This window comes from Mytilus edulis, chromosome 4 (assembly GCF_963676685.1).
Source record: "Mytilus edulis chromosome 4, xbMytEdul2.2, whole genome shotgun sequence".
Classification (NCBI taxonomy): domain Eukaryota; kingdom Metazoa; phylum Mollusca; class Bivalvia; order Mytilida; family Mytilidae; genus Mytilus; species Mytilus edulis.
This window is the reverse complement of record NC_092347.1, coordinates 70,784,770-70,804,070: the sequence shown is the minus strand read 5'-3', so window position 1 is coordinate 70,804,070 and position 19,301 is coordinate 70,784,770. Positions and strand designations below refer to the sequence as shown.

At 31.0% G+C, this 19,301-nt stretch overlaps 1 protein-coding gene across 1 annotated transcript; it reads left to right on the top strand.

Moving 5' to 3' along the window:
• Window positions 1-5,652: 5,652 nt before the first annotated feature.
• Window positions 5,653-19,301, top strand: LOC139520431 (lachesin-like). Its single transcript, XM_071313033.1, has 4 exons — window positions 5,653-5,876; window positions 12,783-12,892; window positions 14,910-15,120; window positions 18,145-19,301. The coding sequence occupies exons 1-4, from the start codon at window positions 5,828-5,830 to the stop codon at window positions 18,249-18,251; spliced, it is 477 nt and encodes a 158-aa protein (XP_071169134.1). The 5' UTR covers window positions 5,653-5,827; the 3' UTR covers window positions 18,252-19,301.

Genomic DNA, 19,301 nt, shown 5'->3' with positions numbered 1-19,301 from the left:
AATGTGTTTAGTTCCGACGCAAAGACCTTATCAGTGATTCAATATTAACGCCAAAATATGCAATCTTTAATGACTTGACAACAACAGTCATTAAGAACATCCTTAGTTTTTCGAAAAATTCAAAGTTTTGTAAACAGGAAATTTATAAAAATGACCACATTATTGATATTCAGGTCAACACCGAAGTGTTGACTACTGGGCTGGTGATACCCTCGGGACGAAACGTCCACCAGCAGTGGCATCGACCCAGTGGTGTAAATAGTTATAAAAGGTACCAGAATTATCAGGCGAGACACAGGTTTAATAAGAATCTTTAATCGATTTATTTATTTACAGCTTCCATTTGAGAACTAAGGAAAAAACGGCAGGACCAAATGGTTTGGGGATGTCCCCATTATATTCGAATTACTGTAAATGTTTTAGTACTTTTTTGCTTAATTTTGTCTGTCGTTCCCCTTTTTCATATCAAATAACGATGAACAACAACTTGAACTTCAATTTGAACTTTAACTTGATGGATAGTTATACGCATCCAAAGCATATTACACAAACGACATATGGAATCGGTCAAAAAATAAAACATATCTTTTCAAAAATGGTCAGTGAATGACATGACCACATCAAATACTGAAACAAACACATCATTAAGTGTAAAATCGTCAAATTTGTAAACATTACGTAATGTTAAAGCTATATAAATATTGACAAATCATTATTACGAAATAACTAAACTACATCACGTTATGAAACAACTACATTACGTTATGTCACATACACATCAAGTAATGTTAAAACCACATTGTTCAATGACATAACCACATTAGATAAAGTTGAAACCACATCGATTTATGGCAGAACCATATTAAGTTATGACAAAACTATATCAAGTCAATACGAAACCATATCATGTAATATCGAAATATCATTATGTTATGTAATGACTATTCCATATTGAAATATATCAAAACATCATTACGTAATGTCAAAACGATATTATGTAAAGACAAACTATCATCAAGTAATAATAGAACACATAACGTAGTATCAGAGTTCCACATAAGACAGCTATGGCGTTCCATATGTTTCAGTTTAGTGTTTTTGTTGTACCGTTATTTTCATCTTATGTTTGATGTGTTTCCCTAAAACTTGGAAACTTTCAGCTTAATCAGTGAGACCATTTTCGACAGAGAAAGGAAGAGCGTGATAAGTAAACTACCACGCAGTTAACTGGAAATATTACCCCCAGATACTTGTCAGTCAATTTAAAACTTTAACAGTAAGTGACGAACCAGCCATAGCAATGACAAGCTACATTGATCTGTTCATATAGATACAACCAACTTACAAGACGAACCAGTCCAGTTCACCTAGTTCCCTTAAAAAAATCGCAGCTTGTCCTATTGTACCAAGGATAATAACGGTTAAACAAATTGTAAATGGACATGTGCATCAGTTAGTTTATCAAGCACAATTTTCAGTTATCAGTATGACTTGCAATCAAAAACTGTATTTGAATTGTGGCAACAATAATGCAAAATGTAATCACTATGTGATAAGTTGATTCACGAAGGAGGAGTCCCATAGACAATTATAAAATGTTACAAAGAATACCATTGGAGATAATTTAAAGTGGAAAAATACATTTGTTTGCTGATATCTCATAAAACTATATTTAAACAAGAAACCATCATCAATTTCATGCGTCCGAGGCGCTTCTCTGAATTGTCCATCATCAAGAAAGCCCAACCGTTTTATACACAATTAGTGTGTCAGTAATAACAATAGTTATCAAACTTCGCCAGTTTTAAATAGACGCTTTGTTATGAAACATTGGGACCAAAACTATATTATCATATGTGTAAATGCTGTTGGTGTACGATTATCAACGTACAGTAAATATTTTTTGTTGAAAATTAAAGACTGTAACAAATTGAATATCTTTCAGCTTATTCGCAATAACAAACAAAAAAGTTGCAAAGACACATATTTTGCTCACTGAAAGAGGAATTATAAAATTAATGTATTTACCACTTTTTTCACATGTAAACTCTTATAATCCTAATCATACTTTTTTCAGTAGATCACCTTATTTCTCAATCGCGGTTAGTTTACCATCTATAAAAGAAGCATATGTCTCTGAACAAAGGTTGGTTATGAATCTTTAAATTTAAAAATGATAAAAAAACAATTGAAAAAGTTCACATAAATGCGTCAAATCAATACTATTGAATAAAACATCTCATATACAAATATCAGTGTTGTGCTGATTTGATACATACAGAACCACATTAAGCAATAATAATAGATAGAGCTCAACCGATATGTAGGCTACGTATCGCATACCTGTTTTTGTATTGCTATGAGTTACAATGTATGACTAAAATCAGCAAAGATCCATCGAAACAACATCTGATACACAAATTTAATAATACTTTTAGATATTTGTATGATAATGACGACTTCAATATGTATACTTAAATAAAGCTAACACTAAGAATGAACACTGCCATATCCGCGATCTTGATATCTATACCATTAACGGAAAGCTTAGTACAAAAAATGTATGATAAAAGAGATGATTTTTTTTTATTTCCTATCGTTAATTATCCATGTTTAGATGGTGATGTTCCCTTGTCACCATCTAACGGTGTTTATGTCTATCAACTTGTACGATTCGCTCGTGTTTGTAACAACGTTTTAGGTTTTAACGAGAGAAATTTATGTATTACTGAAAAATTATTACACCAGGGTTTTCGGTATCACAAACTAGTCCAAACATTTACTAAATTTTACCATCGTTACAAGGACATCATTCGTAAATATAGCTCAACATGCAGACTTTTTACGTTCAGGTATTTCACATCCAATCTGTTATGGTAATATTCTTAAAGTTCAAAAATGTCAGAATTCACCTCAAAAGCTAACAAAACTTTTAAACAGACTTCTTAAGAAGGGATATAGTTACGATATTGTTGTCAGGCCATTAAAGATTGCATATTTTGTCTTTAATATTGATTCACTCATATGGTCTTTGCATTGGAATTAAACACATTTATTTAAAAACCAGGTGTTGGCATGACACGGGTTGTGTTCTTCTCATATATTTTATGATGGTATAATACTAAACCCCTAACGGGAGGGATTGTGCCTGATATTCATATGATGAAGACATAATCTTTCAATCAGTTTAACTGAGGTCTGGAGCTGGCATGTCAGTAACTGTTAGTAGTCTGTTGTTATTTAGTTATTATTGTCATTTTGTTTATTTTCTGTTTTTACCTCTTGTGATATCGGACTCGGACATGTTTAACCGCGCCGCAGTTTTGTGCCTGTCCCAACACAGGAGCCTCTGGCCTTTTTTAGTCGATGTAAATGTCTTTTGGTTTTATGAGTCTTTGTTTATTCCTTGGTTTTGATAGTTATTGTCTTGTATGATTTTTAATTTCCGTTTGGTATTTTATTCCAAAAAAGTTTTAAATACGTACACAGTATAAAGTAGTGATCATAATCTTCTTCTTGTGTACAAAAATTACAAGAACTATTGTTTACAATTTTCAACCTGCATGAACGTTTCTTTGTAGGTAGAATATGTTGTAGTAATTTCCATCTACAAATTCTCAGTTTAAGTTGTTTTAAATATCTGAATAAAAATTTATATAGATAGTTTTGATATAACACATCAAATTTTAGTTTCTTGTTTATAATTTGGAGTTTAGTATGATGTCTATTATCACTGAACTATTATATATATTTGTTTAGGAGCCAGCTAAAGAACGCCTCTGGATGCGGGAGTTTCTTGCTGCATTGAAGACCTATTGGTGACCTTCTGCTGTTGTGTGTTCTATGGTCGGGTTATTGTCTCTTTGACACATTCTCCATTTCAATTTTCAATTTTATTTGCATCTCTTGTTATGCATCCAACACCTATATGCGAATCCATAGTCACCATCGGAGTAAGATACAATCCGTAAAATTAAAAACTTCAAATAATAATCTGGTATCCCAAGATCTAAGACTGTGAAAACCTGTCGCTATAGAGTTTACACACAAATGCGTCCTTTTGCGAAAGGAGCACGTCCCTGCTGAGAAGGTTTGTATATTATGAACATGCATAAGCATACAATGACAAAGGTGGTATTTCAATACAGAAAATAGAAAGTTAACAATTTGATAGTTGACATCATCATATTTTTATAGATTCTTCCATAAAACAATCTATCTATGTCGTTAAAGAGGAAAACGTCAATAGACATTTATATGCGATGCAAGCACTTACTACATGTGGGTAATTGTGTGTTAGGACATCATAAATATATCTGCAACATTTTTTTTAATGAATATTTTTAGGGTTTATTATGTTATATCCATTACTTTATAAACTCATATGCGTTTATAGAGATATACCCTATATTTTTTTTAGTTTAGTGTGACGTTCATTTTCTCTGAACTAGTACACATTATTATTTATTGGCCAGTAGAAGGCTACCTCCGGGTGCCGGATGTTTTCGGTGCGTTGAAACCCATTGGTGGCCTTTGGCTGCTGTCTGTTCTTTCTTCAGTTCGTTTTCTCTTTGACATATTCCACATTTCCATTCTCAATGTTATTGAGCTTTCCAGATGAAGACTAAAAAAAAATATTTCTTGATGATTTCAAGAAACCATTTTAGCTCTAATTGAGATAAGCTACACATAATTATTTTGAAACAACATTGAATACAACACTTTTCTTTTTTTATAACAAAGGCAACATGCAAATGCTATCTAAATCTTAGTTTAACTGCCTTTTTTTACAGGATGAATCGAATACTAAACAATGCAAATGGGAAATTTTTACCATTTTATTTGAATGCAGATTATTTCCAAAACCTTTTCTGAACATGAATTTCAACTCTGTTGTGACATTAATTACATATTTGGTCTTTAAAGACTTTTATTTATAACAAAATGTTACCAAAAATGGATTCTTCAATATAGACATTCAGTAAATACGTTATTCCCCAAGGGCTTACAGGAACAGTAAATTTCACTCACTTGTAACAGATTTGAAACGTGTGGCAATAGATTTTTTCGGGAAGCCTGTGTATCAAACCTCATCATTAATGACAAGTCCTTAAAATGAAATATTTTGTCGATTTTTGAAGTTCGGAATAAAAAGATGAATGTTTGAAGATATAAGGAAATACAAAATCCAAAAGAATATGAATACTTATATTTTACAAAGCATAATAACTGAAAAAAATCTAATGATACCTTCTCCCTTAAGGTTCTTGTTAAATATTCTTCATGGTGTATAATGAAAAGGAATAAGCTATTTTAAATAGAAAAGGACCTTAAATTGGAAATGGTTCCCAAGTCAGTTGCTTCGTCATATCGTGTTACCAAATTTAACCTTATGTGTAGCTTATCTAATATGCAATATTTCTTGTCGTTATTAGCGAATAAACTGTTAACACTTTAAACCCCGTAACGTCGGCTGTTCGTGTCTTCATTTATCTGTCAATGACAGATTATAATTATAATTGCATGAATCTGAATCATTTTTTTTCTTTTGAATCATGTAATTGCTGGTTACATCATTATACTTTTACAGTAATTGTCATAATTATCATCATGATCTTTTGTAGTGAAATTCAACATGCATATATTCGTGTTTATTACTCAATTTACATCTGTTAAATCACTTACAAGTTACAACTGACAAAATTTATATGGCAATATATGAAAAAACTCATTGTAAAACGAAGTTAAGAATTTTACGTGTTTGTTGCTAAAGAACCGCATACAAGTACTTAACAAAAAAAACTTAGCAAAAGCCAACTAGTGTGTAATGGAATTAAATATATTGGGAATAATTACATTTGAACTCCTAATGACAGGTATGCATTCATAATAAGTAAAAACTATTAAAGTGAGTTCACTATGGGTGTTACCGTTTACCTGTAGCTATTGTTCAACCAGATTTAAACATTGACAATACAATAGGGACATTTAAATTGACCAGTTGGTTTTGTAAGATTTAAATCTACCTTGATGCTACCTGTAAAAAAATGTATTCACCTAACACAAAATTTCAGCATGCTTTTTTCCTGAAATTTTTCTTGACCTAGGATTATTCTATCAAAAAATTGAATGGGTAGAAATATTATTAGGTTTTCATTGTTTTAAATCCCCAGTATTGATAATATTTCTAAAATTTTCCATAAAATCTTAATCAGAAAAATATTTTGTTAACTGCATATTAATATGTATGAAAATTAAAAATGTTTTTAAATAATAAATGATTCTTAAAATTTGTAACCCTCATACATAGTATTGTCCATTTGTCAGTGACACATGGAAGAGCTATCCAGGTGATTTCAGTTTCAATTTTCAGATGGATTATATGTTGTGCATTTCTTTACAATGTCCTTTCAAGATTTTCATTTTGGATTATGATATTTGCTGTGTTTTTCTTTGAAATTTATTATAAGAGGATTTTTGTGGAAAAAATACTGTGTTTACTGAAGGAAATTCAATGTGCATAATATGGAATAATTTATCTAAAAGGTTATAAAAAATCAAGCTTGAATGCAAGAAGGAAAAATAATTGCAACACATTCATTATAAATTTTGGGATATATTATAAGAGTAATTCACCTGTTTGAATTGAATATATATCATTGGAATTATCATGGAAATGAAACAAAATGTTAAATTCATAAAGTAGATACAGTCTAATGTAGTGATAAAGTGAAATGAAAAAGTAAAATATTCCAAAATATTCTTAATTTTGGAATAATATGAATGTGAAATTGGAAATAATCATTATATAGTTCTGGATCTAATATTGTTTAAGTGGAATATATACATGTAAATGAAATAAAAACTCAATACTGTGGATATAATTAAATCAAGTGATATAGTGAAAATATATAAATAAACTTATCCAAAATATTTGTAAAGTGAGGATACTCATTTTAAATGTGATAATGGAAATAATCAAATATTGCAAAATTCTGTACCTGTTTTTAGGGATATATATATCATGGGAAATTTAACAGAGTATTGATATAGAGAGAAAATCTAGTTATATAGTCAAAAGAATGAACAAATATTCGAAAACGTTCATCATGTTCATAAAATTAGAAAAATGTTATAAATTATTTCAAATAAAGAAAATGGAAAACTGGATGAAATCTGATGTAAAATATGTAGAGTAAATAAAATAGTTCATTCAAATATAATTTTGATATTTCAATATGAATATACATTAACAATTTGTACAAGGAACATGTCAAAAACAAATTATTTTGAGTTATTTCCCATTTAAGAGCCAAAGAGATCTTAAAAAGGTTTTTTTCAACAACACAAGAAATCTAAGCACTCATAGTATTTGGCTATAAAAACATTAAAGAGGAAATGTAGTGAATTATATGACATGCAATTAAATTCCCTTATAACAACATATAGTCTTGATATGGCTTGCCTTTTTCTAAAATTTTAAATGTCGTAAAAAAAAATCTCTTTTTCCGTCTAAATGTTGTGTTTTTTGTCATTTGAATGATTTAAAATTATTTCAGGGAAAACATTCATTTCCATAATGCCCGCGTCACACTGTCCCGATTTTTATATACGATGGACACCCGAATTCGAAAATTGTAAGTTCGTACGAAGTTGGTCCCGATCTCGTTTAAATACCAAAAAGTGACCGAAGCAAGTACGATGAATAACGAAGTCTATACGATGGTGCCGAAATTATATACGATAGCAAAAGATGAACATACGAAGGTTAACCGAAGACGGGTATTTAAGCTTCATATCTCAGCCGAAGCCTACACGATGGATCACGAAGGCTACACGATGGATTACGAAGGCTACACGATGGATTACGATGATGGCGCGATGGCCATACGATGTCTAAAAGATACGAACAGAATTTCGACAACATATAGTTTCTGTACAAGTCTGCCATGCATGGCGGGAAATCGATTTTTTTGTCTAATTCTTATAAAACTTAGTTTATTAACCCCTCGCCTACTACATGTAAGTTGCGTGTAGATAAAATTGTTATGGACACTCTAGAACCAAAATCCTTAAAACTTGGTATGGTGTTACTCGTTAAGAATATCTTAAGCGCTATTGACTTTAAAGTTCAAAAGTCAAGGTCACAAAGCAATATCACCCTCGTGGACACTCTAAAACCAATATGCTTCAAAAGATTTTTACCACATTTGGTATATTGTTCCTCCTTGTAATGATCTGACATTTTTTACGTTCAAGGCCAAAGGTCAAGGTCATGCAGATGGACTTGTTTTTTCTCCTTGAAATTGCATAATACACAGGAAATTGGTTGCTCAATTTTTACCTGCTGGTTCTAAAGACAATATTAAAGGTATTTCCAGTTACTGAATATTTTGGTTGATTTCTAAAAAAATAGTTTATGTATCAAATATGCATATTCAATTTACCATTTTCTGCATGTGACATATACAAATATAGTGTTCATATTTGTCCCCAATATGTTACATACGAGGGGATGCCACGCTCGGCATTTGCCTTGTTTGAGCTGTAAAATGTGTGCACTAGTCTGAATAATCACCCACAATCTATCTTTAAGGTAAGGTAATGGGTTCGTTGATCCCTTTTATTAAAAAAAAGAGCTCTTTCCAGGAGAATATCATAATAATATAGACAAAAGGAAGGATGTGGGGAAAGCAACAAATGCGGCAAAATATGACATATAGAAAACAAAATGGTTATGGAGTAAACATTCGTGTGACAACAACTCAGACGATAGATAAAAAATCAGAATAATGAAGAAAAAGTTGGTTTCCCTATATACGTGTACCTGCAGTGTTGGTGAACGAGGCGCGTTTATGATTTTCATTATGTTACTTGATATAAAATATTGACAACAAATAATATTTTACTTGTAAAAGTAAATCCTGAGCCTGTAATAGCTGCTCTTCTTGTTCCATTTGAATTAATAGAAACAACGCTGTCGCCTCGCTTGTTCTCATAGAATCATATGATATGAGCTCCATGTTTTGTGAACGTCTTTCTTAACTGTCGTATGAGACTGACCAGTACATATCGCGCATGGCACTTTAAATGTATTTTAGCGCGAAAATTAACTTGCATTTAGCTGGATTTATTGCCGTCGTAGTTCCACCTTGTCGCCTTCGTACTTTTATTCGATGGCAACACGACGGGATTACGAGGTCTTCACGAAGTCGTGTTGCCATCGTAAGACCTTCGGGTATCTTCGTGATTCATTCGTGTAGACATCGTAATGTCAAAACTGCCCGATGGAAACGATGGAAACACGAATGCAATACGATGTGCAAAGATGCATTCCCGGTGACATTACGATGGTGAGGATGGTGATACGAACTCAATACGAACCCTCAACATCGGACGCACCTTCGGGGATTTTTTAACATGTTAAAAAATTTAGAACCCTTCCCGAAGTTGTCCCAGAAGGCTAGAAAAAGTGGCCAATATTCTACGATGGTTAAAGATGGCACTACGAATAGCCCGATCTGGATACGATCAGTCCCGATTTTGACAATTTTCATTATCGTGTTGCCATCGGCGTAAAAATCGGGACAGTGTGACGCGGGCATTACAAAAAGACTAATAACAATGTTAATTTCTTTACATGTTTTAGGATTCTCTAAGAAAAAAAAACATGAGAAAAGGATTTTGTTTTATCAAATTCACAGTGTTTAGTTAATGTAAGAACATGAAATAAGTTTGTGTCTAGTTATCAAACATAAGTGGTCATATTCTAGCATTATTCATACCATATAAACTTATTTAAACTGAATGCATATTATGTTATTCATATGATCAACAAAGATAAAAATTCAAGCCTTGATGCCATATAAAAAAAAACTATCTCAGTTATACTACAACAGTAACAATTAAACAGGTGAAGTGATAGAATAAGAAATAGTTCATGAAAAAAGCATGCTGAAAGTTTTGGTTAGGTGAATAAAAAACTGTACAGGTAGCATCAAGGTAGATTTAAATCTACCAAACCAACTGGTCAATTTAAATGTCCCTATTGTATTGTCAATGTTTCAATCTGGTTGAACAATAGCTACAGGTAAACGGTAACACCCATAGTCAACTCACTGTAGGGTCTCTAACATTGTAAGAGAGTGAGAAAATACACTAAAGAGACAATTAAACACATAAGGCATATATGATCTGACATTAAAACGAAGAGCAACAAAAAGACATAGACGTTACGCACGGTATTGCGTCGCAAGACGTTACATGTATAATTGACAAAGTTGACGCCATATTTATACTAATTTTGACATTTTGTTATCAAAAGCGGAGTACCTACTCGATCGACTGTTATCAAATAAATACCATAAGCTGAAGAAATATTTCAAAATTTTATCGTTTATAAGGCAATTAATTTCGTAAAGATCGTTTTGATTTTATGATCTGTGATGAGATGAAAACAAATCCAAATTTTTCCAATTTTAATTTGGATAGAATACATAGCAACCTTTTAAAAAAATCCTCCTCCCAGAGGTACACATGAGAAGATAAATTTAGCCATAACATTTTTTTGACAAATTGAACATAAAAACTTATTGTATTTATTTAATAAACATCGGTCATTTAATAATTTAGCAATATTTCTTTTTATAATAATTTTAGTTGAAATGAGTTTTTGAGATTGAACTCCATTTTGTTCAATATCTGTTTGTGTCTGTCCGAATTTTAAAACTTTTTGAAAGGCTCTTTCTCTATCTTTTTAGCACTGATGGTTTTATTTTACAAATACGTATTTATATAATTGTTTGAAATTTATAAAACCATTGTACCTCGGATTCTAATCTATAAAGGTTTTTTAGATTTGCGTGAAAACTTTTGTCCATAAGAAATTTTATCCCTCAGCCCATTCCCCTGTTTCCGCTGTGTCTATAAAGGGTCTATTCCTTATGTGTACGTGTTTTTTTAAATCTGCGTGTTACTTGATTCAACAGACCATTTTGGAATGAACATTTCCCAACATCATTTTAACTGCATAAACAGTTCGTAAATAGTGTGTATTTATAAAAAGGACGCCACTGTGCAGAAACGTCAAAATAACGCCATTGGACATAATGGCTAGACATTGTTAGTGAAAACACCCGACTCATTTAGCCATTGTATGGACTTATAGTTTGAATCTTATAAATATATTAGTTTGGTATTATAAATGCATATTTTTTATTTATATTACATGTTTCACCTAAGAAATGGACAAACATTACGTTTGGACATAGTGGCTAGACATTCGATTTTTTAAAATTCTGCTTCATGAAAAAGTTTTTTTTATATTTGAAACTTTGAAAATGTTTATCTTTATCCGAACTTTCTATTGAGTACAGTTTTAATATGATTTTATTTTTTTATAGGGATAAAAATAAAATTGAAATTTTGATAAACTTTCCTCATAACACATTAAGACATGTTCCTCTGCTGAATATTTCGTTGAAGGCTTGCTTCAAATTTCAGCCAATACCAAAAAGTTGGTATGACGTTATAATATAAATCTAGTAGGAAGTTGATATACTAAAGTTTGCAGATTTTATGTGCAAAATTACAACGGAACATAGAAAAATGCATTTTATTTAATCTGAAATGTTACGCCTGACATGAATTTTTTAACGCAAAAGTAAGATTTGTGTGATCATTAAAATAAATGTATGGTTCAAAAATTTAAAGAATTAACTTAAAATAAGAAAAGCATGTCCGGGCCTTTCTGTAGATATATGCATGTTGGTTATTTTAATTTGTATTGGCGAATGGTTGCTGTTCTAAAATCATATAATGATGTAATTTTAATCCGAACGCATTTCCGTGTGTAACGTCATAATATTGAGAAATAGACTAAAGCGCATGCATTACACCTTAACGCATGGGGTCTTAAGTGCCCCGGAAGAGTAGGCAGATCCTACTCCACATATGGCATCCCTCATGTTTCTCTTGCAAGTTAAATTCTGTTGATAAGTCTAATTCGGTAGATTCTATTCGAGGATCGACAATTGGAAGATATCCGTCGTCATCTGCGAAACAGATATCCAGATAGGTCTTCAATTCGTGATGGCGTTTACAACATTAAAATTAAAGTCGTCTACTTCACCTTGTGACAATATTGTTCTCAGAGTTTCTGTAAGCATCAACTCTCTGTCAATGAAATTATAGTACATGTGAGCTCTGAAATATCGTATCGACTAGAAATCAAATATGCGTCGTTGGAATGCTGAAATCATCTTTTTTGTGGTAAAATTGTTTTCTCTAACAACCCTTATTATCAATTTCTAGATTTGAGTCAAGGTTTAAGGCAGAGTTGACTGTATCTGATGTATCCTTAATTTCAATTTCGATCAAATAGATACGTTAAGCATAGATACCAAACTTTAAATTATTTAGTGAGAGAACGGTATTTATAAAGCGTATCGGGAAAATAAAGGATAATGCAAGTTTCTTTTCAGTATTCCTTAGAAGCTCCTATATGAAGTCAATTATATGAACAAAGAATGACGTAGGGAGGAAGAGGCGACATAGATGATTTTAATTGGAATGTGGATTGTTTACAGATAAACACGTTTGCTAAACGTAAATATATTTTATGAAGAAAACTAGATTATTCATATTGGTTTTTTTTATTGAATCAGGAAAATGTTTTACGAAAAAAGAACTATCCCTTTCTAGGAAAAGATACTTGTATCTACATTGGTTATACTTGATTATAAACAATCGCAAGGTAAAAAATATTCTTTTATTGTTTTAAGCTATCAGAGTTGCACCAACAAGTTTGGATATTCCTGCTAACAAGGTATCATCTATTGTGGGAGGCACAGTTTCCCTACGTTGTGCAGTCATTTCATCAGACATAAGAACCGTAAGTATGGCATATGTTTTTTTATTTGTTTTAACAGCTTGAACAAAACCTGAATATTAAATTGTCATATTAAGGAATTAGCTTACAATATTTTTACAGATAACATAGTATTTGCATTTCCTTCACTTATATGATAGTCGCTTAAAATTCCTTTATATTGACAACGATGTGTAAACAAAACAAACAGACATTATTGGTATAAATGTCAAAAATAGGGGTACAGCGGACAACGTTGTGTTATAATTTTGACTACTATGAAAACAAGCAAATATGTCAACAAAGAAAAAGTATTATATATAAACAAAACACATTTGAAAAAAGAAAGGCAAAAATACAAAAAAATTACCATATTAATTGTGTCTTTTTGAATTTCATAATTCATTATGATCTTATGCTTTAAACTAGAAAAAAGAGAAAGAATACTCCCTAAACACAACACAGCTAACAGTTGGGGTTAGCATATGTAGAAAAGAGCGAAAAACTTAGTTTTTATAAGAATGTAAAGTTAGAATTATGGTTTGAACATTATCTAGATTGCAGTTATAATTCACGTTTTTTTAACTAAATTGCGTAGTGGTACACTAAAGCTGAACATTGAAACAGGAAGATTTATTGACATGGCTAGAAAATAACGTTTATGCAAATGTTGCAGTATGCAGTGCGTCAAAAACGAATACCTGCCTATAGATCAGTTAGGCCTAAATATTTGCCAAAACTCTTGTTCTTGGCCAAAAATTGCTAAATTACAGTAATTATTTAAATTTATGTATGTTTTACATATTAAAAAATTGTGAAAAAAAGCATAAAATCTGCGTTGTCACTCAGATCACATATTGCTACTTAATGTTATTTGTTTTCTTATAATGATTTATATTTATTGATCTCTGCTGTTTATCATTTGTCATGTTGTAAATATTTTTTTTGTTTCTATAGTATAAACATCCTTTTTGCAATACAGTATTCAATTGGAATGAAACAAGAAGGATGAATTATAGGATATGTCTTTAATATCAATATATGATGTCAAACATTTACAAAGGCGAAAAAAAAGAGAACCAAATTGCAACAATTTCAACTCCAATACTGATTTTAGTCTGCTTAAAAAATGCATACAAAGCACAAAATTGAAGAATTGGTGAATATTATTGCATTTTATAAACAGAAATTTGCCTCGCAAAAATAATTATCTAAAAATTGGGAGAGAAACTTTTTTGACCTCTCAAAATTCTATCATATTTATTAGTGAACTTCTTTTATGTATCCAACCTCCTATTAACGGTAATGCTATTGATTTTAGATTATTCTGAACATAACTTACAAATATATAAGCTATGAAAGTTTGACCCTCATAATTCACAGTTGAAGCTTGAAAACTTTCTGTCAGTGGGATCATTATAAAATTGCAGTTTATTTCTACTGGTTTTTTTTCTCTATTTTCTTTAACTTCAAATTTTCATTCATGAGATCTCGGTTGTCAATTCAATTAAGTTACACAATGCCTTTTAGTCTTTTTTAAATGAATGAATATATAACTGCGAAACATTGTCACTAATTCAATACTTTTTGGGGTTGATTTTTTGTTGATTTTGTTGTCCGTTTGATGCCTACCCCATCTCTTGGAAAATTCATGTACGATTCAATAATCCATAACCCATGACAGTAACCATATAGGAGCAAAAGCCAACAATTTTGATTTGATATTTCAACATTATTATATCATAAATGGTTCAACATTTCGAGTATTTGAAAAGTGGTCATATTGACTAAAATTGTCAAATATGATTTCTTTTGCCATTATGCTTTAATCAATTGAAGTGTAACTTCGTATACGTGTCAAATGACCTAAATTCATTTAAATGCAGGTACAAAATACAAACACATACTCAAGACTAGATTCATGTTCATGATGTGTTTACACATAAGGAAACACTATGGAAGTTTACATTTCCATGTAAAGAACTTTCTTCCCAAAAAGCATTTAGATAATAACAACGATATGTTTTCCTTTAATTTGAAGGTAACATGGAGACGAAAAATCGATACCTTTATGTATCCATTATCTGTTGGTCGGAATGTGTATTCAACTGATTCACGGTTATCTGTTAAAGCAAAGCACGGCTGGGCTTTGGTTATTAAAGATGTCACTCAAGATGATGAAGGAGAATACGAATGTCAAGCTAAATCAAAAGGGAGTAACTTAAAAGGACTTGTTTTACTCAAGGTTAAAGGTAATATATATTTTTTTTGATATTCTAATGAAAGAAAAACTCTAAAAATGAAATACTAAAATGTTTACACATCATACGACGAACCAGAGGTAAGATAACTACTAATAAATGATCCATGTGAGTTAATTTGAAGGCGTGCCTCTGTACCAATATCTAGAAAATATTAAAATATGAAGCAGACTTTATACTAACGGTCGTATCCTTAATATCAGGTTCATGCAGTTATATAAACACTCACTGAAACTACTATTTAGTCAGGAGACATCGTCAATGCGAGATGAGTTTTTTTACCTAGAGAATGTGCTGTATAAATTCTGTTCCGTATGAGTATATATAATAAAATTGTCCAGAATTGTTGCACAATTCATAACCAAAGGCATCCGATTGTCTGCTAAAATATCAATCCAACAAACTATAAAAATATGTTATTGGTCAAGAAGTCTACGTGTTTGGTATAGTTAAAGTGCAGCTTTGGGGTTTTTTTTAGCAAAACAAGATTGCTCATAAGCAAAAAATAGAATTTCTATCTCCGTTTCCCATTAAAGTAAAGCTCTGTTCAATGACATGATGTATTCATTTTTTTGTTAATTCGACAAGGGAACACTAGTCTTAAGCGTTGAAAAATCAAAGATATTGATTTAAATTACTGTAGAAGTGTATCAATTATCATTTTTAAACATTTTAAGAGTGATCTTTCGATCACCACCACTGGTTGAGTATTCCTCATCACATTATTTCCAAAGGCAATGTTTTGCTGTAGAAAGAATTGAGACAGGTTTCGAAAGATATTTAGTGGAGTATCTAGACGACAACATATAGTTTTCAAAATGATCATTGTGAAGTTAAGGTATCCAGTATAAAGACTGGATAATTTCACCGTCCCTTTTTTTTTTTACTAAATACTGATATATAAAGAAGAATTTGAGATTTTTTCTAAAATAACCTCTTTCGTAGATGCTGTAAAAGTTTATGCGGGTTTCCAGTTTTGGCAGTTATTCCTTTTTTTAAGTGAGATGCTAATAATGTTTGACCATTATGACCATTGTGGGGGTCATGTCCAAATGAATCTGGATGTTTGTATTTAACAACCTCATTTGGAATAGCTGACTGGCTATGTAGGTGTCGTATTAAGGTGTAATTATACCTTTTAGTTTGACGAAAGTGTTAAATTTATTCAATTATAATAACGTCATCAATAAAATAAATCAAAGTATTAATCAGTTTCGTGATCGTTTCCGTTCGTCAGTTTACTCTCCCAGCAAAAATCACTGTAAACGTGACGTTATTTTGATTTTTATACTGTTATGAGAACATAATATTCATTATCTCAAGTATATAAGAATAGGTTTTACTTTTTTTATCTACTAACACCTTCCTAACAAAGACATTTTATTTGTTATAGAAAATCATCGTTTCGAAAATAAGCCTTTTGATGTTGCTGTCAAAAAAATGAAATCTGGTCGAAAGGATCCTACGGTTTTAGATTAGTATCTATTTCTCAAAAATAAATGCAAAGCTCATAAACAAAATATTGATTTTTATATACATAAAAAGGACACTGGGACACGTAAAAATATCCTATATCTAATTATCATAGATACAATGATTAAATTTTGTATTTACGCCAAATGCGCATTTTGTATACAAAAGACTCATCAGTGACGCTTGAATCCAAAAAAGTTAAAAAGGCCAAATAAAGTACAATGTTAAACAGCATTGATGACAAAAATTCCAAAAAGTTTTGCCATATACAGCTAAGGTAATCTATTCCTGAGGTAGAAAAGCCTTAGCATATTTAAAATTCAAACGTTTTGTAAACAGTTGATACACAATAAATATGACCATATCAATGTTAGTTCACGTCAGCACTACTAGACTGGTGATACCCTCGGGGAATCAAATCTGTATAAACAAGTTCTGTGATTAGAATCTTTACTTAAGAGGCATCATCTAAAATTTGTGAAGTTGATACTGAATATTTATCAACAAGGGGTTGATATCTTTCGATGAAAAGATGTTCTTTGACATAACACCAGTTCATCAATCTGCTCAGACACTGGTGACATTTGGTAAAGTCTAAATTACAACTGCAAGCTTGTGAATACTGAATGAGTTGGGAATGTATTTCTCCAATTTCTGTGCTTTTTTCACATTTCCTGGTCGGTGTGAGAAAAATGTTTCTCCTCACTAGTAAAAAATATGTTCTCGGAAAATGATTGGTTGAAATTTAATTGTGACGTTACATTTTCTTGTTTTCTTCTGAATTTTCTTATTGTGATGTCATGACAAAAGACGCCCATATCTGATGACGTCACATCAAAAGTACACAACTTTCCTCAAATCTTTGAAAAGGAAGGATAAAAACCATAAGAGAAACAAATTATACCACTGTAATTCGTGTATTACGATATTTCTCTACTCTCGACAGTTAAATTCTAATTATTTAAACAGCTCGGCAAGCCTCGCGCTTTAAATAATAAAATTTAACGATCTCGTGTGAAGAAATATCGTAATATACTTGTTGCAGTGCATGAATCTATATATCCCATATGAAGTTGATGTTGGAATACTGGGACTTACAATTTAAAATTTAAAATCGTCTCTGGCGTATAAATTATAATTCTGGAACTACTTGATAGCTATTGTCATAAATTCTGGTACTGAGATGACCGCTTGAGCCAAATTCAAGTTATAAAATTTTTTAATTTTTTGAAATACTATTTCATTTTGTGTTCCCATAAATATGTTTTAGTTTCTATATATTATTTTGAATCAAGCTACAATATTTTTTAACAATACAAGTCGTATGTAACACTAGATGATTTATTTAACCTTACAACATCTTTTTTCTATTTTTTGTTTTTCGTTGATATTTTTTTTAGGTGTATTAGTTTTTATTTGCTTCTGTTTATTATTTATTCTATTTTATGGGGGCTGTACATAATGATACGTTTTTTGGGGGGAAACATAATCATACAGAACTGCTCTTTTATACATATTTTAAAGGGTATATTTACATTGCAGGTGCAGAATCAAGACCGGAAGGCGTTTTATCGCACTCATACAGGTCTTTTATAGACATACTATGCATAATAATGGCATTGTTCGTGCATCTTCAATACATGTTTTAAATAATGTTTAATTTACACATTCTTTTAACAACAACTGTGTTTTCAGAATTGTCTTTGACTTTTTCTTTACCAGTGCACAGAAAATATCAATAGATTGTCAAGTTAATTTGATAATCATAATCCTCATGGACAATTGTCTAACTTACTTTACTGTTTTGAAAATGTGTATCTTGTACGGTGCCTTCATCCTGCCATTAAGCTCATGTGGCATAGAAAATTAAACAAAGAAAATATATAGAAGATTTGGAGCTATCAACTTGCAAGCCTTTTGATCAGTAGAAAAGGATTCACCCTTCATATGTTTGTAGTGCATAATATCAATATAACGGAGCTTGAAATGTTTTAGTATTTCAATGTTATCTTGGAATATATCAACTTTGTTAGACTTCTAAAAGGAGTAGGTTCAGTAAGACCCCTTTTTGGCCCCAAAATATAGCAGTTTTACAAAATTATGAAAATGTAATCTTTTAGCTATTTATTGGAAAGGGGAATGCTTCTTCTACACAAATATGGGCTGTTTTTTGACAATATAATGCACATATCGGGTACTAACATCATTAAGTCATGCTTAATTACTGAAATCTTCACAATTTTAGCATTTTAGTTAAATTTTAGATAGTTTCCGTCTTAGATGAAAGTGGCCGCATTTCTGTTCATTCAAAATATTGAAATGTAAGTTGTGTTTGATGATGATACATAACATATATAAAGGCTGAGGATGAAAACGGATGCTGCCACTTTCATTTTTGATAAAAACCATCTTAAAAGTGATGATTTTTTGCATATTTGATAGATTTTTCATATTTAAGCTTGAATCGGAGCGTTTTTAATGACTTAATCAGTTAAAATCTTTCACATAACTAATTAATTAGATCAATTGAAATAGACACTTAAGTGTTTAAAAAAAGTGTCCAAAATATATCGTTAGATGAACCTGAAATTTGAGACCAAAATCGGCCCTTACCGGACCTACTCCTTTATAAAGTTTTGATTGTAGACTTTTGACAATAAGGTCAAGTCTTTTCTTTTATAATTATATCTTGTAGACTA

What these genes read in the sequence shown, in the direction of transcription:
- LOC139520431 (XM_071313033.1), top strand. Translation starts at nt 5,828, where the DNA reads ATGGAATTAAATATATTGGGAATAATTACATTTGAACTCCTAATGACA. An exon ending in ATTTGAACTCCTAATGACAG is followed by an intron (nt 5,877 to 12,782) that starts GTATGCATTCAT and finishes TATTGTTTTAAG; the next exon opens with CTATCAGAGTTGCACCAACA. An exon ending in TTTCATCAGACATAAGAACC is followed by an intron (nt 12,893 to 14,909) that starts GTAAGTATGGCA and finishes TTTAATTTGAAG; the next exon opens with GTAACATGGAGACGAAAAAT.